The 26952-nt window shown below is 26.6% G+C and overlaps 1 protein-coding gene across 1 annotated transcript in view; it reads right to left on the reverse strand.

The window, feature by feature from the left end:
• The window catches only part of LOC136075240 (multidrug resistance-associated protein 1-like), a 64179-nt gene that overhangs the window by 36457 nt on the left and 770 nt on the right, over positions 1-26952 (reverse strand). The window contains exons 3-9 of the mRNA XM_065787780.1: positions 23993-24054; positions 16076-16207; positions 15697-15906; positions 11725-11902; positions 5412-6635; positions 3047-3130; positions 1818-1950 (exon numbers count right to left, since the gene is read on the reverse strand). Of these exons, the coding sequence (XP_065643852.1) occupies positions 1818-1950; positions 3047-3130; positions 5412-6635; positions 11725-11902; positions 15697-15906; positions 16076-16207; positions 23993-24054 (2023 nt within the window). The remainder of the gene's footprint in view (positions 1-1817; positions 1951-3046; positions 3131-5411; positions 6636-11724; positions 11903-15696; positions 15907-16075; positions 16208-23992; positions 24055-26952) is intronic.

Genomic DNA, 26952 nt, shown 5'->3' on the forward strand with positions numbered 1-26952 from the left:
ACTTTCACACTTTTACTTTAAAAACAAAGTTTCATTATTATTTTAGATTAAAGGAAAAAAAAAACAACCATAACTGCCAATAAAAGTCAATAGTTGCCCAAATATAATAGCTCATTATATTTAACAAAACTTTATAATCTATATAAGAACTCATTATATTTAGCAAAACTTTCTTTTGAGTGAAAATAAATACAAGAGTAAAGTTATAAACATTTTATGAAACTTCACATAAAAGTGAAGTAAAGCCCTAAAAGTTCATTAGCTCAGATATTACTTATTAAAAAATATATATGAACTCAGATATTACTTATTAAAAAATATATATGAACTCATTATATTTAGCAAAACTTTCTTTTGAGTGAAGATAAATACAAGAGTTAAGTTATAAACAGTGAAGTATAGATATTACTCATTAAAAAAAAAGAAAGCTATAAAAGTTTTTACATAAACCTTAAAACAGTTTCTTATGAAACAAATTTGTAATGGTGTAATTGTTTTTTTTAAAGAGTTTAAGGAATGTTTATTGCTTATATACTTCAAGTACAAATATTAATGGCTTTCTGAAAAAAAAAAAATATGCATAACATTTTTACTCCATTAAAAGAACTCATACACGTAAAGGTGCTAATGGAGAACCCATAGCAAACCATAATTATTGCATCATCATTAATTTAGTTTTAAACTGAAATTTAACATATAGAGTTTCAAATTATTAAGAGATAAGTTTCAATGAATTATCAAGAGATATTGTAAATCAACCATGGCATTGTTTAATTTACTAAAAACTTCAGTTAACTGAATTTTCAATTAATCTTATTAAGTATTTATATGTTAATTTTAATCAATTTTTGTGGCTTCTTCTTTTGAGTTTTTATTTTAATAAAGTATAATACTATATTTATGTGTATATACATATAAATATATATATTCCTCACAACTAAAAAAAATGAGGTTGGTAATTTGTTGCTGATTTTAAACTGTATTTGGTCTATATTTTTTTGGTCTGCATCAGGTTGGTACTAAATATTTAAAACAAAGGTTTCACTACAACAACATAGAAATAAGTTTAATAAAAAAAATCCCAACCTTAGACACTTTTAAATTGACAATTAGGTCAGCATCGTTAAATGCTAACCCAAATTCCAAGGGTTATATATATATACATATATATATATATATATATATATATATATATATATATATATATATATATATATATATATATATATATATATATATATATATATATATATATATCATGTTATTTGATAATGTTACTAAGTCTTTTGGACCTAAAAAATTCCCCTTTGATTTTTTAATTTAAGTACTTTCATCAAAACTTACTACATTAACAAGTTGTCTGAATTTTGAAAATGCCTTAAAAGGTCAACTTTACTTCTGAGCCAACTGCCAAACTGCCAAAAACATTTTTCAACTCATCTTATTCTTTTTTTTTTTTTTTTTTTTTTTTGCATATTGCATACAATACTGCATACAATACTGCAGTTGCAGCTTAAATTAAAATTACAACTTAACATTAAAGTAACAACTTCCTTGTAATGATTGTCTATACATTTATATGAGTATGTATAATATTTCATTGCGTTTTAGACTGTCTTTATTCTTAACTTAATGATTTAAAAAAAAGTTAATTAAAGGCACAATCCTTATTTTTTGTTGTTTATAAAATTATTCATAAAAATTGTTTTAAAAGATTTAAACTTATCCATAAAAATACTTTTAATATGTTTACATATAATACAAATGTTTAACAAATATCATATCAAATAATAAATTAATAAATAATTTTTATTTACCATTGATTTCATTGCCAACATATTCTAATTCATTTGAATAAGTTTCTTCATCATTTTTAACTTCACGATGGAATGTTTTCAAAAATTCAGCAAAGGCACCAGCATTATTTTTTAGTTCTTCATAACTACCACACTTAAATAAAACATGTTTATAATAATAAATCTGTTCATATCATATACTAATCTATATAAATTTGAATGTAATGAATACACACACATATTTAAAAATATATACTCTTTAAATATATTTAGTTTAATCAAATAAAACAATAATACCACAACCATTATATTAATAATACCAATATTATAATGCATTTATAAAAAATGCATTAAATTTATTTAATTAAATAACAAATAATAACAAATGAATGATATACTCAGCTTTTCAAAAGCAATTGTATAAAAACAGAAAAACAGAATGATGAAAAAAGACTTGGTGCATATGAATGACACTAACAAATATTAACATGAGCAATATGGTATCCTACATCAAAATGTGTTGAAAAAATCCTATGAAGCTATAAAATGCACAAACAGTATTCCTTTGCATTCGAGACAAAAATTGTCAAATAACCTGTTGTTGACATATTCAACATTTTGTTGACAGATTTAACATACAACATATTAACTTGGTCATATGAAGAGAGTTATTCAGCTAAAAAAAAGGAGAACTTTTAGTTAGAAAAACTTGACCTTGACAACTAATCTTAGAGTAGAAAAATCGGGTAAAAAAAAGAGTAGAAGACTATTCATGACGTTTTTCTTTTCTATAATGAAAATAAATTATAATAATTAGCTATTGTCATTAGTAATGTCTTCATGTAGACTTAAATGCAATATACTATATGTGTGTGTAAACTAATTAGCGTATTCTACAAGAGCTATAAAGTTAAAAAAATGTTGGAAAATGATTACAATGACAGCAGTTTTGAAGTTGCTTGTATTTTCTTTTAAATTTGGGTTTGCTATGCTTTTAAATGAATAGACTCATAGATAAATTACAAATGGTTATTGGCCTTTTTAAATTGAAGACCACAAACTAATACAGCTTAAAATTATACTTTGTTTTCAAGTATATATGTAAATACTCAAACATTCTATTACAAATATCAATAAAATGATGTACAACAGTTATGTTCAAAGATATGATGCATCATAAAGCACAAAAAATATTAGCAATAAAAATTAAACTTTTGAATAAAAAAAGATTATATTAAATAAATCCATACCTCAGAAATTTTATTATCACTTAATACAATGATTTGATCAACAAGAGGTAAATATGTAAGGTTATGTGTAACCAATATTCGGGTCTAAATAAATACAAAAACAATAATTATGAAAAATTATGTTTAATATTTTGATTGCTTGAGTCTAAATAAACACAAAAAAGAAGTAAATATCTAAGGTTATGTGTAATTAATCTTAAAGACAACATAAATATGCACACAAAAAAGTCATCATAAACACACACACACATAAAGTTAACATAAACACACACACACAAAAGTCAACATGTATGTTGACAAAAAGTCACGTGATCAACAAACACACGCACAAAAAAGTAAATATGTGGTTATGTGCAGCTAATGTTCAAGTTTTACAACCCCTTCTCAGCTCTATAACTTTAAAGTGTGAACCTTGACGAACAAGGCCGCAGCTTGAAGAAACAAGCTGAGCACTGTACTACCAAGGGCGTGGTGGGGATCGAACTTCTCGCTTATGAGGCAAGCGTTCTACCACTACACCACTATCGCATTTTACTTGATACTTAAAAATAATAAAACATAAACTTAAAGTTTAGAAAACAATCTTAAATTAAAAATATGCCCAAAGTTTGAATAAATTTTACTTTACATTAAGTTGATATTTTTAAATACTTATTAAAATATATTATATCATAAATATATTAAAATATTTATGATTCTGTAGTATTAATTACTTAGACAATAGTATATATAAAATATAAGCATATTATTAAATTTAAACTTATTTATAACAAAATCAAAATAATAATAATAAATAAAATTGTCATTATTTTAGTTTAGCATGTAATTGGTTTACCCCAAGCCCAAAAAAACCCAACTAAACTAGACATAAGATATCAGTTTTAGTGAAATGGGTGTGAAGATCAAAAATAATTTTAAATATGGCAATGCTAATGGATAATATAATGCTCATATTTTTTTACAGTATCATACAAATATAATATAAAATTATATAACAAATATAATAGAATTGGGAAAGCTGAGGATCCACAAGAAAGAGCTGCAGTTAAAAAGGTATTCAAAATGATAGCCTGTTATCAGTTCAAAATCATTATACCACATTGATAATTATAACGTCAAACAAAAAAAAAAAAATACTTTACAACAAATTAATAACAAATACAGATCTGATAAATTGAACCTCCAAAGGAAAAAAAAATGGTCTAACTACAAGTGAGTGTTCACATTACAAAGTGATTTTTTTATTGGAAATTGGGTTCAACAGGAAATTGAAACACTTTGAGTTACTGAAAGTTTGAGTTAGGAATTTATTGTATAATAAATAGATAGTATTGTCATAAACTATTTCATGTCTTTTGCTAAAAAATGTTAACTTTATGCAAGATAAATAAATCTGAGGGTTTGTTATACAAATGAAATAAAATTTTTTTTTAATTTGCAAAAGAAAAATTTTAATATTGAAAAGTTTAACAAAAATGATAGAAAAATTTAAAACTAAATTTTGTGATTAAAAAGATTCTACATAAAAGAAGTTCATTATTGCTTCCATTTTCAAGTTTTTTTCAAAGACATATTTTCCTGTGCAAGATTTTAATTTTTGTTTTTAATTTAACATTTTTATTGTTTTGTTTTTTAAATTCTCATACTGTTGTTTTTTATATATATAATTAATATTAATAGTTTTCACTCTCTATAATACTTTTTTACTTACCAAGTTATATCTTTTAATTCTATATTTTGTTATAATTTTAAGACTTACTATTAAATGTCATTATTATATTATTTGAATTTTTATATATACTATACTATTTTAATTTGTAAAACATTTTTAATCATTTTTAACTGATACTTCATTTTCAAACTCAAATTGTAAAATTAAAATGTATTAAGTCAATCCTGTTTAATACAAATGCAAAGAAACCTTATCCAAACAAACAAACAAAACCAACTTTTAAACATTATATGAACAAACACCCCCGAAAATATATATATTTTATGCCTTTTATGTAAATTCGTATTACTGCACAACTAAGCCTGCAATAAGAATAACAACTCACAGATTTGGTAAACTTGCTAATACATAAAATATAATAATAATATAAAAATAATGATTCTAAAAACTGATACAAGTGTGTTTTGTTGGGGAGGGGGGGGGCGGAATGTTCATGTTTCAAAGCAACAACTCATTATTTACAAAATTCAGAATATATCTGTACATCTGCAGCTTATTTTGATTTTAAATAAAATTGTTCAACAAAAAAAGCATTGAAAAGATAAAAAATAAAAAAGTAAACATAATTATAAAAAATTTACATATCAAAAAATAACAATAGTAAAAAAAAACATTAATAAAATTAAATTGTACCTTCTTATTTAACAGTCCATTACTTCCAATAACCTCATCAAAAATATGCTTTCCAACATGAGCATCAACTGCAGACAAAGGATCATCCATAATATATATTTCTGAATTATGGTAAACAGCTCTAGCAATTGAGATACGCTGTTTTTGACCACCACTTAAATTGATTCCTTTCTCACCAATCTCAATTCGATCCCCACCTGGTAATGAGTTAATATCAGGTTTCAATGCACAAGCATCGACAACTTTGTTATATCGACTACTTTCATAATCGCTCACAAAAGTAATATTATCACGAAAGCTTCTATTTTGAATCCATGGTTGTTGGGAGACATAAGAAATGCTATCTTTTACAAGCACTTCACGACTAACTTTCTTAATTTCACCAAGTATTGCAGAAACTAATGATGACTTTCCGGAACCAATCTGGCCAACAATTGCAGTTAAACTACCACAAGGAATTATGAGTGTAATGTTTTGCAAAATAGCATCACCGGTGTCACTCCATTTAAATGTTCCATTGTGTATTTCAACAGCATTTTTACTATTAATATCATCTGAATTTAAAACTGGTTCTAACTCTTCGCTTTTTAAAAATTTTGATAACCTTTTAGCTGAAACTCTAAACTGAGCAATATTTGCAATGACCATAGGTAAAAGAAACAACGGAAATCGAATTATATTAAAAAGTGATATAGCTACAAAAGCCTTCTCAGCAGTTAAATTGTTACCAAGCATAACATAAACTAAAAAAGTTAAAAATGATACCAAAAAGGGGGCAAGTGTTAATGCAAAACCATGATTTGCTTGCAACAACATAGCTTTTTTGATGAGTTTAAGTTCACCATTCCTTATTCTCATTATATTTGCAATAAAACTATCTTCCCAAGAGTATAACTTTAAAATATTTATCCCCACAAGTATCTCCTTCATAAATTTTGATCGACAATCTTTAAAAACCATTTGCTTTGCTTGGAACTTCTTTTCAAATGTTGAAAAACAACTACTTATTGGTATAAAAAAAAGCAACACACCAAAACCTGCAAGAATGGACCATCCCATTAATAAGTAAAGATAGACAAATGAAACTATAATTTGAAATGGACCAGACCAAAGAACATTAAGATATGTTAGGAGATCATAGCACTTTTGAGTATCAACTGTCATTAGGTTAACCATTTCTCCAACAGTAAAGTCAACTCTACCAAAGTTATTTAATCGAAACATCTAAAAAAGTATATTTATATTCTTAAATTTATATTTATATACAGTAGAAATATTTAAATAGTATATTTATATACTATTTATATATAGTATATATTTATATACTATTTACATATAGTATATATTTATATACTCTTTATATATATAGTATATATTTATATACTATTTATATACAGTATATATTTATATACTATTTATATATAGTATATATTTATATACTATATATAAATAGTATATAAATATATACTATATATATAGTATATGTTTATATACTACTTATATATAGTATATATTTATATACTATTTATATATAGTATATATTTATATACTATTTATATATAGTATGTATATATATATATATATTTATATATATATATGTAAATATATAAATAATATATATATATATATATCGAATTTTTCAACTAGAATATTATGTAATATAATATATTAATATATTAAAAGGTATTGAAAATAACAAATACTAAATTGTATAAAATTTAAATATATTTAGAGACAAAATGATTAAAAACAAATAAAAACAAGCAGAAAAATATTGACATTTAGATCATTTAATTTTTATCCATAACTATTCCATTAAGTAACATGAGATTGTTTAATTTCAACTATTTTTACATTTTTTTTAAATTTAAATAAAACTCAAAATATTGTAATCAAATTTAAGATTATTGAGGCATTCAAATTTGAGATTATTGAGGTTTAATGCAATATAGAATGCAATGTTAAAAATACAATAAGATTTTCAATCTTATTCTTATGTTAAATATTTTTTTTAAGATGTAATACATTTTATTTATATTTAATTAGTTTTTTAAATAATAACATAAATAATCTTGTTTTTTATATATATATATTTTTTTGTTTAACTTTATGTTGAAAATGTTTTTTTGTTCTATGTAAAACAACTTTTTTATAATTAAAAATTACCATAAAATTAGTTTTACCAATTGTTAGTAAATTAAAAAAAAAAAAAGGGAAAAATTTAATTTTTCCTTTTTTCAAATCTATTCGCTTGCAAATTTACATCTGCAAGTGTATAGATTAAATACATATCCATTCATAATGACTTTAACAAAATTTATATTGTTAAAATAAATCATTAATATTCTGCATTTTTTAATATACACTATTTGAAAATGTAATTCTTAGTCAAAAAGAAAACTTTCAACAAAAAAAAATTAAAAAGATACTTGAACAACAAGATAATCGAATAACAAATTAAAAGACCAGAAGAAATTTTTACTTTTGCTTCGAACAGAATTATAAATAAATAATTGTAAAATTATTATAGACAGCGAGAAAAAACAACAGCACAACAATATAAACAACATAAAAGTACAGAAAAATGAGGTCTTGGACTAATACAGAAAAAAGTAACAATCAAGATTGCTCTCCTGAAATAGTGAATGAGTCAAAAAACATTTATGAAAAATTTTACTAGAAGCTATGACACGACAAAATATTCCCAAAAAAGTTGTTAATTTCTATGAGTAATTGTTAGCATAGAAAATTGAAAAAAAAAAACTCTAATTTAAATAGCTAAACAAGACCAATTCAAAACTAAGCGAGACCAAACTAAGCAGATTCAAAGAGAATTTAATGAAGCTCTGTAAATTTCTGAAGCTAATGCTACTGAAACAACTCAGAATTACGGTTATTGTTCTGCAGCTTCAAAGAAGGAAGATATTGACTTTTTACTTGATCAAAGATCAGTGAGAAAGATGCGTTTAGGTATAGAAACAGACAAAAAATATTCCATTAGCCAACATAAATAGTGTTAGAAGCAGATTGTAAAACTACAAACAATCAAAAAATTCTACAACTTGGCATAATCATCATAAAGAAAGCAGAAGTCTCAAAGAAAGAAATATCTCTGAGTAGATCAACTATTAAATGCGCTCTAAAGATGTTTAGAAAAAAAGAAGCATTAGTGAGATTTCAATATGCAGTCCTTCGCTGGAATGGAAAAGTTCTTTTAAACACCAAAGAGAAATTGTCACAGACTTGTGTTATTCTTTTCTATTATTAGAAACACTTCTAAATATCTACATGGAAAGAATCTAGGAATTAATAATACAAAACCAGGAGTTGCTGACTCACAAATAAAAGAAATCTTTTTGCACAAATGTTTTAAAAAATGTTTGAGATTGATAGTATACAATTGTCACAAACACTGAATGTATTTAAAGTACTGTGATTATCCTCAAAAGGCAATTTTTTAATATCATTAATGAAGTAAAGGAGCTGTTGTTTGGAAAAAATAGATTTCCTGATTAAGCAGTGTTCAAGAGGTGCAAGAGATCCAAGAGGTCCAAAGCTCAACACCCGCTCTAGCCCAACAAGCGATATTGGTATAGAAGGAAGCATGAATTTCTTAGTTAAATGCTTTCCTGTGGTGCTTTGTAATAAGAATGTAAGGAATCTGGGAGCAAAATAATAAATAACCAATTAACAAATTAATTAACCACAAAACAAAATAAATAAAAAAGATTCTACAAATAAACTGGACAAAAATTGACAGGACAAGTAGAAAACTTTTTGCACCAATAATATGGATACTTGGTTAATAAAAAAAACAAGTTCTGCAATTTATTTCTTGGTCTGCAATTTATTCCTTGTTCAAATATCAAACTAAAAGGCAACCGAAAAAGTGACTAATCAGAACTTTGGAAACTAACAATAACCAAATGGATTTGCTTTCTATAAACAAGGTGCCTTCCACAAAGCCTGTTGGATAGTCATTCTTTTCAGAGCAAAGATGTTTCTTTTTAAGGTTCTGTTTAGGTTTTTTCATAGGATAAGACATACATAGTATCTCAATGGCAAAATGATCCTACTAGCTCTATTCACTTTTAAATTCCATCAAAGACAAAATCAGACAGGAATTTCTTTGTTTTTCATGCAATCATAGACACTTTTCTTGGCTCTCTCAATCATCAAATAAATGGAAAAATAATGAATGCAATCAATAAGTCAGCCTCATTTATTAAAAAATCTTTTGTGTAAAATTGACACAGCAGAATAATATCAATGATGACAAGTTATGCAAAGATTCTCATACAAGATAATGAAGAATCCCGGTGGATTTTGCATCAGATTTAATGTGTCCGTTTTATGAAAAATATGATTTCCAAACAATGAAACTTCTTCTCATTAAGAAAATACTTGTCTGAACTAAAACATTACATATTGAAAAGATTCATTAACTGACACAGAAAATGTAAAAAAAAACTTTAATTTTATATGAAAAAAAACAATTTTTATAATATATACTTTTTTAAATTTTTTACAGAAATGTTCAAGTAATAAAAATCCTTCAGAAAATTGTGAAGAAAGTTTTATTTAATGAAATAATAGTTTTCAGCAATTTATATTCTGTCAACTAGAAGCAAGAAACCTATGAACTTCAGCTACATTTAAGGTAACATATGTTTGAGGTAGAAAAGAAAAAAAAATTCACAAATAGTGATCTACCAGAAAAGTACAAAATAAGTAATAATACTTTTACTCTTTTTTGAACAAATCTATTAGTTGTGTTTGTGAAGTGAAAAAAAAAAGCAACAACCATTTAAAAGAAAATTCAAATTTGCTTGCTAGGTCCAACAGTCTTGATAATGCATTTTTATAAATATCTGTTTAAGACAATGATTTGATGTAATGCATTGTTACAATAGTGATTAACCACAATTAGTTAATTTTTATTTAAGTTAAAAATTCAATATTGAATTATTTATTGCAAAGTCAGCTTATTTTAAGCAATCAAAATATATTAACAAACATGACAGGAACACTGTTATCATACTATGACAACACTGTTTTCATACCATGCAATTAAAAGTACTAAGATCAACAACTTTATGTTCTAAAAAACGTAATGAAAATTAGATACCAAATTTAGTTGGGACTTAAGACAAAACCTTATAATATCATTAAGGTTAAAGAAAAGGAAGAGAAGTCATTGAGAACTTATATTATTATTGGAAAAAAAAAGTTCATCAATTTTGTAATTTTTTTCTGATATGCCTTACCAAGAAAGTTTATGAATGAAATCAAAAACGATAGAAAATCTCTTGACGTATCAAAATCACCTAAGTTGTCAAGATCAATAGCCTTTGCTTCTAATAATGATTTTAAATTTAAACAAAAAAACAAAAAATAAAATTCAGATGAGTACCTTGAATAGCTAAAATACTGGAGAGCGCTTGTTTTAAAGTGAGAGAAATATTGTCACGACGGAAAGCTTTAGAAGGGTCTATTAAAGTATACTAACCATTTATGATTAAAAAATCTAATAATTTATCAACCTGTTTAACAATCAACATGTTTAACAATAAACCTGTTTAACAATCAACCTGTTTAACAATCAACATGTTTAACAATAAACCTGTTTAACAATCAACTTGTTTAACAATCAACCTGTTTAACAGAAATTTCAAAAAGTAAGTGATTAAGAGAAAAGTTTAAACTTTCTTTGTAAAAATCTCATCTTTTTTATTTATTAAAATACATAAGAATAAACATATAAGTTTCAAAAACCATGAGTCAATTTTGAGTAAAACTTAAGAAAATAAGTTTTAAAAAAAAAAAAAAAATCTCTTCATGCATCAGAATTTATAAGAAACAATGAAGCACATTTTTTAGTAAAAGATGGAAGACATTTGGGTTTATGAACATACAATTCAAGTGTAAAGTGTTATGATTGTGTATTCAATCAATGAACCTAAAGAGAGTAATTGGGAGCCATAGAGATTTGAATCCTAAAGTGTGAATTATTTTAGTGCTGAGTCCTGCAATATGAAGTATGGAGTTAAGAGGTCCATTGCCCTGACCCATTGATCCATGAGTTCAAAAAATCCTTTGTTTTAATCAAAGTACATCATATAAGTTATTACAAAGACTAATTACAACTAAACTGTAAAAATAATGTATAAAAATAATATATTTGTAATAAATAAATATATGCAAATATAATACATTTTTAAATATGTAAATAATAATATACAGATATAATAAATAATTATAATGATATAATAAACTATTTAACTTTTTGTTCTTAGTTAGTGATTGTGTTTACCTTTTTGTAAACTGCTGTCAACAGTGATGATCGTACTCGTATACTGGTTACAAATGAAATATGAAAATACTGTTGTAGAATGATAGACCCAACTAAGCCTGTTACAAATAACATAGATGCATAAAGATATCCTAACTTGCTATCAATATTTCTGTTTTGAATAACTTCAATGGTTTTTCTAAAAAGAAAAGAAAAAAATTTCAAATCAATAAACTCATTTATGTTATTATGTTTAGAAAATATTTTAATTCATTAATTGAAGTTTAACTTAAGTTAAAGAAAGTTAAAAAATAAATAAAAATAAAGTTAAGCAAACTTAAAATAAGTTTTGAATCATTAAAAAGGTTTAAAAGTTTAAAATTGTTCCAAATAAATGATATGCTGTTGCAATTGTTTTAGCAGCATGTGTTAAAGTGTGTTTATAAAATATATATAAAAGTCATTTTTTCTTTTAGTATTTGAATGCAATTAATACACATTATCTATGTAGTCTCAATTGACTTAGGCAGTTGTTCCAAATTAAAATAACTTGGTTTTAATAAACTTTATTATATTATTTTTATTTGTATTTGATTTAATTTATAGATACTAGTTATTATTTACATTATTATTAATTTTAATGTATTAATACTGGTTAATATTTATTTTATATTGGGTATTATTACAGCTGTTTTTAAATCCATAAAAAGAATTTCAATAAAAAGAAGTTTTTAAACTTAGTTTATAAATCCCATTTATAGTTGACATTAAACCCATAAACTCGTGTTTTTTATTACATTCCTAGAGTCAAGATTACTGTATTTAACCTAACTAATTTAAAATCTTTTGAAGCCAAAATAATAAAGAATAAATAATAATAAAAATAAAATAATAAAGTTATCTTCATGAAACTTGTCTCTTTTTTCAGTAACATATTAAATTACAAAAGAATACTTTAAATTTCAAATTTCAGTCAAAAATCAAAAAATAATCTTTAGTCATTAAAACTGAATCTCTCTAAAAAACAATTTAGAAATCATCAAAACAGAATATGGCAAAAAAAATGACAAGACTTTTGCGAAGTGGTAGATACTCAAAAATAGCAGTTTTTGGTATTTTCAAAATAAGAAAATACCAAAAATTGCTATTTTTGGTATTTTCTTGAATGTTTTTGAGAAAAATTTCAACTAAACCGTAAAACAGTAAAAGGTTTTAGGTAGTTTTAAACTAATTTTTTCTAGTGTTCTGTTCCAGTAATTTATTCCACTAGTTTGGTCCAGGTATAAGATCTAGAAATATGATTTAGTAATATGTTTAAGTTTTTAAGGTTAGGTCAGGACTAAAATCATCATGGTTATCTAATGATAACATGTAATAAAGTACAACACGCCTTATATCCTATTACCTTGTAGAATTCGCTTTAATAGGCCGAAGGTTAAGAGAAGTTGACTTAAAATACTGCTTGCCTTGGGACTCTTGGTTAAGTAAAAGCTAGAGATATTATCAATAAAATAACTCATTTTGGGCAGATGTTAACTACATCTAGCTACTGCCTTGTAATAGGCTTCCTAGGCAAAATTTTAAGGGTAAGCTGAAAAGTTATGTGGATCAGCTCTGCACCCCTTCTTCATCAAAACAGGCAGGCATATGTGTAAATATACGCCAGTTGTATGTAGTTGTGCAGATACTATCACTTGACTTGCAAAGATTGTAATTTTCACATGCTTGACGTTGGCTTATACTTACATAATAATTCACTTATTTGTTGCTGAAATGTCATAAGTTTGAATCCTCTGACTATTCTTATATATGCTTTTGCTCCTCTTCACTCAATTTTTCTTATTTTTTCTCGTATTTTATCATTTTCCTTCATCCCAAGACTGCATTTTTGTTACTATCACCCAATAATGTTGTTATTATCTATCACCCAATAATTTTGTTATTGTTAACACCCAATATTTTTATTATTGTTAACACCCAATAATGTTATTATTGTTAGCACCCAAAAATTTTGTTATTGTTAACGCCCAATAATGTTATTATTGTTAACACTCGATAATGTTGTTATTGTTAACACCCAATAATGTTGTTATTGGTGACTTTAATGCTTATTACACAAATGGCTCGGCGCTCTACCATTAAACTTGTTGGCTCTAAAACTTAAATTTCTTATCTTTCTCAATCTCTTACAGATGGTTAACTTTGTGACTCATTTTCCATATAAACCTAATTTTTCATCGCACTTTTTACTGTTACCTTGGTTACCTTAAAGCTGATTAGAGTTTTCTCCAATGTGGTATAGACAGCTTGTGGTCTAGATTTCTGCAACAGTCTTATAAAAGTGTTCTCCAGAACTTCTTGTCTAACAATTTGCTTTTCAAAAGCAAATTGTTAGACTTCATTACTTTGAATCTAACAACCTACTTTCTGACAACCAATAGAGAGATTTGGATTCTTTAGCTCTACTTTTGACTTATTATCCACTATAACAGAAATGTTCTATCTTGAATTATATAGAAACAGTGAGGCACAGACTATTGCTCGTGATGTATCAAAAACTTTCAATAAAGTTGGTAATGCTAGTTTTCTGAGATTACTGAACTATTCCTTTCTAATTGCAGTTGTCCTTGATAACTAAAGTTATCCTTGATGGGCATTATTCTCCTTCATTTCCAGTAACTTCTAGGGTATCACAAGGATCTATCTTACCTTTAAAGTGGCTGATGATGGTGCTAATGACACAACAATAAACTTAGCCCTGAGTTGTTCCTCGTTAATACGATTTCTTCCCAATAATCTGACTTCTAAAATGGCTCTATTTGCTGACAACTCAACTATTAACTCCATTCTTAACAAAAAGTCAAAACTTTTTGATCACATAGAACAGACAGCCAATCTTGAATCTGATTTTTCTTTTGTGAAAGCTTGTGAAAACTCAGTCATTTACTGCAAACAAATATCGCAATACTGTTGATATTCTTTTATTGATAAACAATAACACAGCTTACTCTTGATTCCAATCTCTACTTCTATAAACTTCTTATTTGTCCTTGTAATGAATACTGTTGAATTATTTGGGGTGCATTTTCTAATGAGGCCCTCTCTCTTTTAAACAAGATCCAATAAAACATTGTTATTGGACTCAAGCTGTTAAACTTGAGTACTACAATTGTAAGCTTGTAACTCTTTCTTTTTTTCTATAAACACTACCATTTTACATTTTTTTATTACAAACACTAATATGGTTTGTCTATCATATTTTTGTTTATATTTTGCTCTATAAGAACTTTTTTTGCATTCTTGCATTCAACTCCTAACTTAAATAGTTTGAAGGCTTGTTTTCAGTAAATTAATTTAAAAAATAAAATACAAGCAAATTGGCAAAACTAATGTTTTATTCAGGATAGATTTATTTAGACTGGTCTCTGACAAGTTCTAATTTTTGGCCTGAAATCACTGAGTAAGAGAATCTAAAGCAACTTGTTTATATTTTCAATCAAGTTCACTTCCTTTATCAAATACCTTATGAAGGCCAATTCTACTAAATGATATATTTTGAATAAAAATAGATATTGACATGGCATTTTCAGTTTATAATGCATTTGAATTTTCATATCTTTAAAAAACAAAATTTATACTTATTAAATTAATTATAATATTATAAATTTATATTTATTAGATTAATTAATTATAAATTTATATTTATTAGATTATTTAATTATAAATTTATATTTATTAGATTAATTAATTATAAATTTATATTTATTAGATTAATTAATTATAAATTTATATTTATTAGATTAATTATAAAATTATGTGCAAAATGCTGTAGCTCAAATAACCAGCTTAGGATGATATGTTGCCTTTAAAAGATGACATATAGAAAATAAATCCTAATAACAAAAAGCAATTTATCCTAGTAATAAAAATGTTTCACCCTAATAACCTAATAGCTAAGGTTGCACTCACCCTAATACCCAAGGTTGCACTCACCCTAATAACCAAGGTTGCACAAACAAGGTACAATCATACAAAATTTTCATGAAAGATCCAACTAAATAATGTTTTCCACATGTCTTGAATAATGCTTTTGAAACAGATGGCTTGTATTTATGAAACTTTATAGACTTTGGTGAATCAGGATCACGAAACTCTTTCTTTTCTTCATCTTTTTGCTTTACAATTTTTTCTACTATGGGACTACTAAAAATTAAATTTTTAAAAAGATTTTAAAAATATTTATAAAATATTTGTAAGTAATGAATATTTTTTTTATTTTAAAATGTCAAAAAATTAAAATCATTTTTCAGTATTAATTAAAAAGTAACTTTTAATTAAAATAATTGAATCATAGATTAAATTTTTTAACTACTTTTTCTGCTTATCCATTTCCTGTTTCCAGTATTTTTCGAATTTCAAACCAAGATGTTGGGCAGTGTTCCTTTCTTGCAATTGCCATAGATCGCTATCTTCTAATGGTCTTTTAAACCCATCAACTATTAGTCTAAAACATAAAAAAAATTTAAAAAACCGTTGTTATCATAATCATCATCAACATTTTCTAAAAAACTTAGGGCCTGCTGGATATATATTTTAAAATATGGATATATACTTTCCAACTTTTATCATATGATTCAAAGTAAATTATTAATCCTCTCAACGTTTTTACTTATTATATACATTCTGTTACTTATAAGAAACATTGAATTGTAAAAAATTTGCATCCATAAAAAGAAGTTTTTAAATACGTTTTAACTAAAAATAAATTGGAAAAGTTTTTGTCAACATTTATAATTTTTTATATACAGATATAATATTTAGTTATAAATTATATTTAAGTTTTTTTTTTTAATAATATAACATAGCTATAGTCTTATCTATAACATGTGTTGGATATATTTATTATTAAATCTTTAAAAAAATTTAAATTAAAAACAACAAACAATTTTTACTAACATAAATGTTTATTACTAAAATGAACTCTATGAAAAACAATTTTCACTTAAAGGTCAATCCATGGTAAATGGACCAAAGTTTTAGGATTTCAGGATGGACTACTTCAGATTTTGATAAACTTTGGTAACTTGGTTTACATGAATGAGAAACTTTTTGTGGTTCATGGTCATTTAAAATTTCTGATTTTTCCAAAAACAAAAACTTCAATAGCTAAAACATGTTTTGTTATTACTTTGAAGCTCTATCTTTTAAAAACAAAATTTTAAAAAACCTAGTTACAAATATCAACCACAAGCCCTATGTACCATTCTTCATCGTAAAAGCATGCAATATATTTACCGGGTTGAAAGTTTGAAGGATTTTTTTAATCAAATTAACATCATTTATCACATGAGTGACAGTATCATAGACAGTATCACTAGAGATTCTTCGTAAAAACAATTTCTCTCAATCTGGTACAAAACAGCTTCTTGTTCCCGGAACTTTGCGCATCCCTTCATATCGTTTCTGAAGGTTAAAAGTTGTTTCATGGTTATTGATATCATCATTTGAAAGATAAAATATTTTAACACCTTTGATATTTTTTTGAGCCCATGTAAACAGATCTTGTGTTGTGAGAATCTGATTTGTAATTGCTGCTCATAGACTAGCTTTTGCTGCTTCTCTTTTTATAGTACCTCCTAATCCATAACATGGACTTTTGCCATGTGACGTAGCAAAGAAGTGATGCTCAGCATTTATTTGGTGATCTACAATGTGATAAATTAAGTTTATTAGACATTTGTAGTTTTTATACTGTGACGCAGCACCATCACTGAAGTATTTAACTTTATTCACTGTGGGTAGTTTGATTTTGACCGTAGGGAGCAACTTTGTGAGAAAACAATGGACTGCTGATTGGTCATGACAAAGATGGTCAGAAATTAAACAACAGCATTCGCATTTAAGGTGATCTTTTTCATCTTTGTAATAAACAGCAAATGGGTGTAAGGTAGCTTGATCGGCTTGCCAGTAAAACCCTTGTAAAGCATCTTGTACACAAAAACTATAGTTTTCTGCAAAATCCATCAGAATAATGCAGGTATATTGGTCGAATGTTTGCTTTGCCTCTGATAAGTAGGAAGACTGTGCTTCTTTGATAAAGTTGTGGTGATAAAGGTCATACAAAGTTTCACTTAAAGTTTCAATAAATTCACTAATGCTTGTTTTGACTGTAATAAGTGCAGTTCGGTCAGTTGACACCCATTGTTTATATGATCATCAAAATCAAAATCATTCTTTTCAAACACATTTTCTAAGTAAGTCTTCAAATTTATTTTACCAGGGCAGTTGGAACATAGATAAAACATGCTTTCAGTTTCAACTATCTATATTACAAACACATACTTTCATTAAATCTTTGTAATATAGTTGATATTAGTGGCTTCCACTAATATCAACAGTAAGGCACCACTTTGGCCTTAGTTCACAGAACTTGCTGAATCCAACTTTGTGTTTAGGGTATAACTTCTTAAATTCCAGATTAAATTCTTTTAAATGAACTAATTTTGAGCGTTTTTGTTTATGAACTTTAACATTATTAATACGCACAGAAACAAAGTCTTTTTTTCCTGTTCATTGTCTAGTGTAATCGTCAGATTCATATATTTCAATGACTCTGCTTAACAATATCCCCCAAAGGATGTCCTTTTTTAGTCTTAGGTTTAGCAAGTATTCCCTTTTCATTTTTCAGCTTTCTGACTTTCTTAACAAGATAGTCTGAAACTGAAAATGCATTGCAAGTTTTTTTAATTGACCAACTATCAGAAGTTAATGTTAGTAACTGAACTTTTTTTTCATTCAAACTGATTTTTCCGTTTTCCTTTATTGCATCTAAAAGTTTGTTTAAATCATTACAGTTAATGGACTTTTGCTTTTTCTCAGATATTATTTCTTTTAGGTCTATATCCAATGCTGATTCTGCTGTCATCCCTATGACTAATTATTAGACTATGACCTAATGTCTAATAACATTTTCCTTTTGAAAATATCATCACTCTCAAGGCTACAACCATGTCATAAGATAGAGTATAGGTCTTTAAATTTTTTCGGTGATTGTCTATATATAGAACCTCAACATTAAAAAGTTTCAAAAATTGTTTCAACTGTTTACACTATTTTCTATTCCAGCAAAGTCAACGTAATTTATCATAATTAAAAAAAAAAATGATTTTGCAATAGGCTGCTGCATGTGCTAAATTAATTTTTAATGCATAGTTTTGATTATTCTAACAAGTGGTGACCTTAAGCACACAAAGGTAACAAAAAAATCCACTTTCTGTAAGTAAGTATTAAACTGTAACACGTTAAAGTTCGAAAAAATATTTATGTTGCAATATTTAGCAACTTTAAGGTACAATAACTCAAAAACTGTAAAAAATCAGTCAAAAACAACTGCAAAAATGGATTATTTGGGTGAAAAAGTATTACCCTACAAAATTTCAGGTGATCGCCATCTTTATTTAAAAAGTTATGGTTTGTCAAAAATTGAAAAAAACTGCTGTAAGCTCCTGATACACAAATTTTTCAGATTTTGGTCATTTTTAGTTCAATCATAACTTTTAAACAAATTGGTCAATCAAGCTGAAATTTTCTGGATTGTATTTTTTTCATAACATCTGTGTGTGGTCAAAATTTAAAGCAAATCTGAGGTGGTACCCTAGGAGCCTTTAGGTGATTTGATATGGAATAACCCACCTTGGTCTAAGTTTACAAAACTTAGAAAACCCAACAATTTCTTAAGAGGAAATTTTGATGAGCTCTAAATAAAGTATATTAATATATTAATAAGAGTCTCCATTTGATTTTTTGACTTCTATCATCTTCCCTGGATACATTAGGGTGTATCTGTTATATATTGATTCAGAAATTAATTGCTGCTGATGCCATTATTACTCATTCATGTGTGTTTGACACAGAACTTATAGCAGCCATTACACCTGGTTAATAACGAGAAAGAGTTTCAGTACTACTTTTTATAAGAAGATGTGAACAAAAGTGTATTCAAATATCTAACTTATGTAAACTTATATATATGTATGTTTGTGCTTTCTAAACTTCTGGTGTGGTGTTGACTCACTCGTAAGTTGCTATCTGTATGTTTGTGTTCTGTCTGAACCTCTGGTGCGGTGTTCATTCACCTTTAAGTTACTTTATGCATGTTTATACCCTGTTTGAATCTCAGGCATGGTGTTGGTTCACTCATAAGTTAATTTGTATATGTATGTATGTGTTCTGTCTTAACCTCTGGCACAGTGTTTACTCACCCATAAGTTACTTTATGTATGTTTGTGTTCTATTTAAATCTTTGATGCAGTGTGAGCTCAGTAACTAATTACTTACTCCAACTATAAAATCTATGCTCACCTTAGTCTCTAGTATTTTGTTAGATATAGTGTTTTTCCTAGTATGAATATCATAATGTCTTTGATAGTGGCTATGCAACTCTTCCTGTTATCTCCTAATAAGGGGACAGCTCTTACACTCAGTTTGATGGTTCTGAGGCTGGCTGGTAATATCTGCAAAATATCAAATATATACAGTGCCATGTTGTGCATGGATGGCGTCACTGCTAATGCTTTTGGTGTGCATTGTTGAGGCCACATTAGGAGTCCTATATTATGACTTAGGGTTATTTAACAGGACTTAGACAACTGCATAGCTCATTGGTTAGGAGGCAGTGCTATATCTATGATTGAGTCAAGTTCTCAGTTAACTTAAATCATGCCAAAAGTAACCCAATATTTTAAACATAAAAAACCATCTCCACCACCTAATTATTTGAATAAATCTTTTACAAATATTCATGGTCTGCAAAAAAAACTTTCCACCAGTTTAATCTTAACTCTTACAAAATTCACCAGACTTGCTTGCTCTTAGTGAGACTAATTTAAGTTATGCTATTCCTTCTTCAAACCTCAGTGTTGATGAGTATTACCCTTTGATTTGCTAAGACTCAAATAGTCACATGGCTTGGGAGTATGCATATGCACCAATTCACCTATTAGTTGTGAAATCAGGGTTTTTATATTTGCTTTCGTTTAGCACCTCTTCACTCTATTACCTTTCTTTTTGTCACCAACTCTTAATTCTCATCACACTGAATGGCTTGGCTTTAACGCCACTGACCAAGCTGGCACTAAAGCCTATAACTTCTGCATTTCTCAATCTCTTACTCAGATTAACTTTGCAAATTGTTTTCCTGAAAGTCCTAATCATTTCTTTCAATAATTAATTTCAATAAATAATTTCAATAACCTTCATTCAATAATTTATATTTTGTCTCTGACCCTAGCTTGTGTTCAGATTCTCCCATTTCTTTGCAAACGGTCATTTATTATTGCAAGAAATCAATGTAAAAAGGTGCTGTCTGATGTTAAGCTCCATTATTCTCAGCTCATTACATCTCGCATATAAGTTATTTACTGCAAACAACCATCTAAATACCATTGACATTCCTATATTAATGAATGGCAACCCTCTTACTGAGTCTTCTTAAAGAGACTATCTTTCTTGTAGAAAAAAAAATTTTACAATCAAACTTTTCTTTTCTTCAAAATTAATTAATAGGGCGAGGTTCCTAATAAGCTGCAGATGATCTGAAAAAAAAATTAATACAAATTTATTAGAAAGTTAAAATAAGTTTCTTAATTACTAAAATTCTTAACAATTAAGACGATTATTAAGAATTAAGAAATTTAAAAATTTAGAAACTTAAATTAAGTCTTAATAAAGAAAAAAATAATGAGCCTGGATCTTTTTGACTCAATGGATGTGTTTTGCTTGTGTCTTGTTGTCTTGGTACAACTTTAAAATTCAGTTTTATAGTTCTGAGGCCGGCTGGTAGTCAGGTTTCTGAACTCAGTGGTAGCTCTTAGAGAAGCTGATTCCATCAACAGCTGAAAAATATTGAAGTATTAACAGTGCCATGTTGCGCATGGATGGTGACTCTATTTGTACTTTTGGTGTGCATTGCCAAGGCGACATTTGGAGCTCTTTGTTACAGCTTAGGGTTTATTAATAGTAATGAGCCAATTGCTTGGGCTATTAAACAGTGTATTGAGTACTATCTTTGCTTTGAGTCAAGGTCTTTAACAAATTTAAAAATGAATAAAGTACCAAAAACTATAAAACGCAAAAAAGCATCATCATCACCAAGTTCTCTAAACCTATTATTTACTAATATTCGTGGTCTTCGAAATAACTCTTCTTCTGTTGAGTCTTATTTCTTGCAAAGTTCACCAGACTTACTTCTTTGTGAGACTTGCAAACAGTTCAGCTTTGTCTTTAAGTGAGGTGACAAAGTCTGAACCATACAAGAGAGGTGGAACTACAGATTTGTCCTTATTGATACTATTAAAGATTCTCCAGAAGTCATGAGAGCCTAATTTTTGTGATAAAATACAAGATTTCATGACTTTAGAATAGCAGGTTTTGGCGTTAGACAAAACCTTTTTACTGTTGTTTCCCTGATAGATATGGAATTAACGGTTTTGATTGGCAATTGCAGCAGCACAATGCGAGGAAAACCATGAAGAAGAGTGAGGCTTAAGAGGGAATAAAAAATTCCATGTTAGCCTGAATCCAAGAAGTTTGGTAAGAAGCACATTTGTCAGCAGGAAGACAAAAGATTTCTACCCAAGGGCCATAACGAAGAAAATCACGGAAAGAATCCCAGTCAGCTTTACTGTAGTTGTAAGAGGTACGATGATAGGGAGATTCAGATGATGAAGAAGAATGAGATAATAGTTTTAGAGAGATCAAACTGTGATCGGAAGCACCTAAAAATGAATGTGGAGAAACTGAGCACTGATTAGGATCAGAAACAAGACATAAGTCAAGTAGAGAAGGTAAATGATTCGGGTTGTCTGGAAAGCGAGTTGGAAAGTTGACTATTTGAGTTAGGGATTGAGAAAGGTAAAAGTTGTAGTCTTTAATGCCTGCAGAATCACTGACACTTGAGCCAAGCCATTCAGTGTGATGAGCATTAAAGTCACCGACAACAACATTATTGACTGATGGATAAAGAGAGAGGGCTTGGTCAATATGATCAGAAATAACATCAAAAAGAGTGCAGTCTTGAGATGAAAGAGAGCGGTATAGAACAAAGTGAAAGGCGATAGAGTGAAGTGGTGCTAATCGAAAGCACATAATTGATTATTGATACTATTCATTATACATACATTTTTATTTTATTATTACATTATTACATACATTTAACTTTTTATAAAATAAAACTAAATTTTTATAAAATTATTAATTAAACATAAGAAAATTTTAATTTCGAAAATTTTTTCTAATTTATTACTCATTAATGCTTTACAAAGCACAAAGATGTTCTTAATTGAATTTTATTAATAAGTTCGATTGATTAGTGATTATTCATAACTTCTAAAGTATTTCAGTCTGAAATATTTTAGATGTTATGAATATTTAGTAATATCAAAACATCGCAGTTGTTATTAAAATTTCATTTTATAAATTTAAATTTTTTTAACCGATCAACCTCGACCGGCAACATTTTATTTTATTAAAAATTTTGGTTATGCAATTTTGGTTATTTTGGGTGGTGGTTAACTATTGACTGATGTTATTTTGTGTACTGCTACCAAATATAGAAAGTAGAATAATACTTATATAATACTTAATAATATTTTCACTTCTTAAATTGCTTATTTTGTATATCAACTCATCAAAAATCAACTTTTTATATATGCAAAGGATTTTTTAAGTTTTTTAAGTAGCCATTATGGATAAAAGTCTAAAGTTCATATATTAAAAAAAAAAACATGAAGACTTTCTGAAATTTTTTTTTTAAATAAAGCTTCAAAGAATGAACAAAATATATTTTTACTACTTAAGTTTTTATTTTTGGAAAAATTAGAAATTTCAAATGACCTCTTTAATGAATCTCATAAATCACAAAAGGACTAAATTTATACAAATTGGATTTCTTATTGATATAAACCAAGCAACCAAGTTTCATAAAAATCTGAGGTGGTCAATGTTGGACCTTGGTCCACTTGGCATAGAAAGATTCTTAACTGCTTTGCATTGTTATGAAAAAATTATTTTATTTATGTCAAAATACAAAAAAGTCAAGTTGAAAATGTTTTTTATAAAATGGCACTATATTTCATTTCCAAACTTTTAAACTATTAATTTATCTTAACATATCTAATGTAATGTTTTTTTTACATTTCTTTTTTTTTTAAATCTTGATTTTTTTTTTAAGAATCTGAATAATCTTAGAAAGTATAATAGAAAAATTATGAACTATAATAAATATTTTTACCTGGTCACCCATCCGAAAAATATTTTAGATAATATGTTAGCTTTGTCAGCAGGACAGGGTGGCTAAAATAAATAAAATACATATATAGTGTGGCAATACTGTAATAATATTTCTTTATATGAAATAGGTACAGAGTTCAAATCCACCATGTACCTGGAAGTACTGTGCTTAATTTAATTATCAGGGCAGTGTTATCTTGCTCATCAAGGTTTATGTTTCAAAGTTAAATGCCATAAATTGAGATTTTAAATTAGAATTTTTCTTCTCAAATGTACGTTGAGGTTTTTTCGAGGGTTTTTTTACAGATATTTTTTTTGGATTTTACAGATTCTTATTTTTTTTTTTTTTTTTTACAATTAAAATTTAAAAATAAAAAATCTTAAAAATTTGTGCTTTGAAAAAAAAAAAAAATTTTTTAAATTTGTTTTTTTTTTTTAGATTTTTTATTAGATTAAATTAATTGAGTTTTATTAAGGTATGAGAGTGAAATTGCATTTATTAAGTTATATTAAGGTGTCAACAGAGAGTTAAGTAAAAGAATTAATAAAATACAGATTTTTTGATTGCTAAAGTAGTTTATTGTTTGCCAAAAAAAATTTTAATTTTGTTGAACTTTTATTTTAAAGTTTTATAACAAACAATATTTGCTTTCTTTCTAGCTCTAATATGGCCACAAACTACAATATTACTACAAATACTCGATATGGCCACAAACTACAATATTACTACAAATACTCTAAGTTTAAAACTTTAAAACAAAATAATATCACTACTTTGATAAGAAATCTGCCTGATGAATATTTGCAACAGCATTAAATATTTTTATAATTCATTTATTAATGAAATAAAATTGTCAAAATTATATTAAGTTTCCAGCTGATATAATTTATAATACTGATTCACTTAATTATTTAAAAAAAAAATATCTTATCATCAATTACATACTTTTGTTTCAAAACACTTTCAAAAAGCTATAAAATTTTTTAAGAAAATACAATACACTCATGCAATATTATTTATGACATGAATATTATTATTTACATTCTGTGAGATTTGTTGAGATATAAAATTTATTTGCAATTAAAGAAATAAAATTAAAAAAAAGCAATCAATTAAAGCTATAAAATACCATTTTAACTAAATATAATATATATAATTATTACATTATAAACGTGGCATTGGTATAGTGGTAGAGCGCTTGCCTGATAAGCGAGAAGTTATGAGTTCGATCCCCGTCATGCCTCTGCTAGTACTGTGCAGCGACCTTGTTCGTCAAAGTTTGTGTTTTGGAGTTATAGAGTTAAGAGAGGGTTATAATCACAACTAAAGTAGCCTCCTCGACTGTAGTGGCCCTTGAGGAGGTAAATTGAAATTAAAAAAAAAAGAAAATTTATATTGCAATTTTTGGAGATGCCAAGTAATTTTGGAGGTGCTTTTTAATTTTTGAAGGTGCCTGGCAACCCAGAAACACAAAAAGAGGTGTCGGTTACCGGGAAAACCTTGAAGTGTACCGGGTAATTTCAAATTAACCGGCAAGCATACATAAATTACAGGGTACCCATCATCTTCCAGGATTCCCTAGCATTTGTAAATTTACCTAGCTCCTTCAGGGGCAGCAAGGCACCTGCAAAAATTAGCTAACAACTCCAAAAATTACCAGGTACCAAGCATAACAGAAAACTTCTGGCACATCTCTATTATACATAAATATATTATAATTACATGTAATATATATAACTATTATAATTATATAGAGCATATTTATAACTACAACTATGCAAAAAGCTATGTAAATAAATTTAACATTATAATAACAGTACAATATTAATAAGTTATTCACAAAATAAAAAATTTTAATTAGTTAATTCCTATTTATTTAAAAAAATTTGAACTTAATTTAAAAAAAAGTTTAATTGGTTATAGAAAAATTTTAAGAAAATGATTTTTAACACAAAAAAAATTCTACATAATAAAAACAAAAATAGGCAACTCTCTGATATTTGATGGGTTAAATTCAACAACCCTTGTCTTAAGACTTTTAATATTTCCAAAGTTGTTATTGCTTCTCTCAACAACTCAGCATTTGTTTTTTTGTAAGTTTTAAAGATAAGTGTTTGCAAGTTTGCCGAGCCCTGTTTAAAATTTTTGTGCCAAATTGATGCCAACCTAATACAGCTTTAAGGCTGACCTTATTTTTCCTGATTCTGAGTGCCGTATGTGTGTATGTATATATATATATATATATATATATATATATATATATATATATATATATATATATATATATATATATATATATATATATATATATATATATATATATATATATATATATACATATATATATATACATCTTTTTATATATTATGCATATAAAAAGATAGCTTTAAACACTTTGAAATGAAGTTTTGCATATTTCAATTTCCTTCCCCTCCATCCCCACCAGGTCATCAAGTATCTTCAGAAATAATTGACATTTAATTGAAGTGGAGCAAATTCGAGCACCTAAAAAATTATTTGTTTTGTACCCAATATATAACAATATAACAATATAACAATTTAATACAAAACAACGTGGTAAAAATTAGGAAGGGATGAATAGTGGACATTTAAAGTTTTTTCAGTTTTTATGACCATAAAAATACACATCTTAAAAATTTTAAACTCTTTTTTAAAAACACAAAATCAAGAGCTAAAAAATCTAGTTATTATTTTTTTATTATTATTAAAACAATTACAATAACATAAGAAAACAAAATTAAAAGAAGTTAGTAATGTTGTATAAATGATGCAAAAATGAGGTAACTTTAGAATTTAGAAAAATTATTGAAATTTTTACTGATTATTTTATTAATTATGTAGTGCTAAATGTTACTTGCAAAACTTGTAATAAAAAATTCAGCAAAACATATTTTCCAGTAGAATAGTTTAGGTAAACATACTTCCTAAATTATAAAAAA

This window comes from Hydra vulgaris, chromosome 01 (genome assembly GCF_038396675.1).
Source record: "Hydra vulgaris chromosome 01, alternate assembly HydraT2T_AEP".
NCBI classification, from domain to species: domain Eukaryota; kingdom Metazoa; phylum Cnidaria; class Hydrozoa; order Anthoathecata; family Hydridae; genus Hydra; species Hydra vulgaris.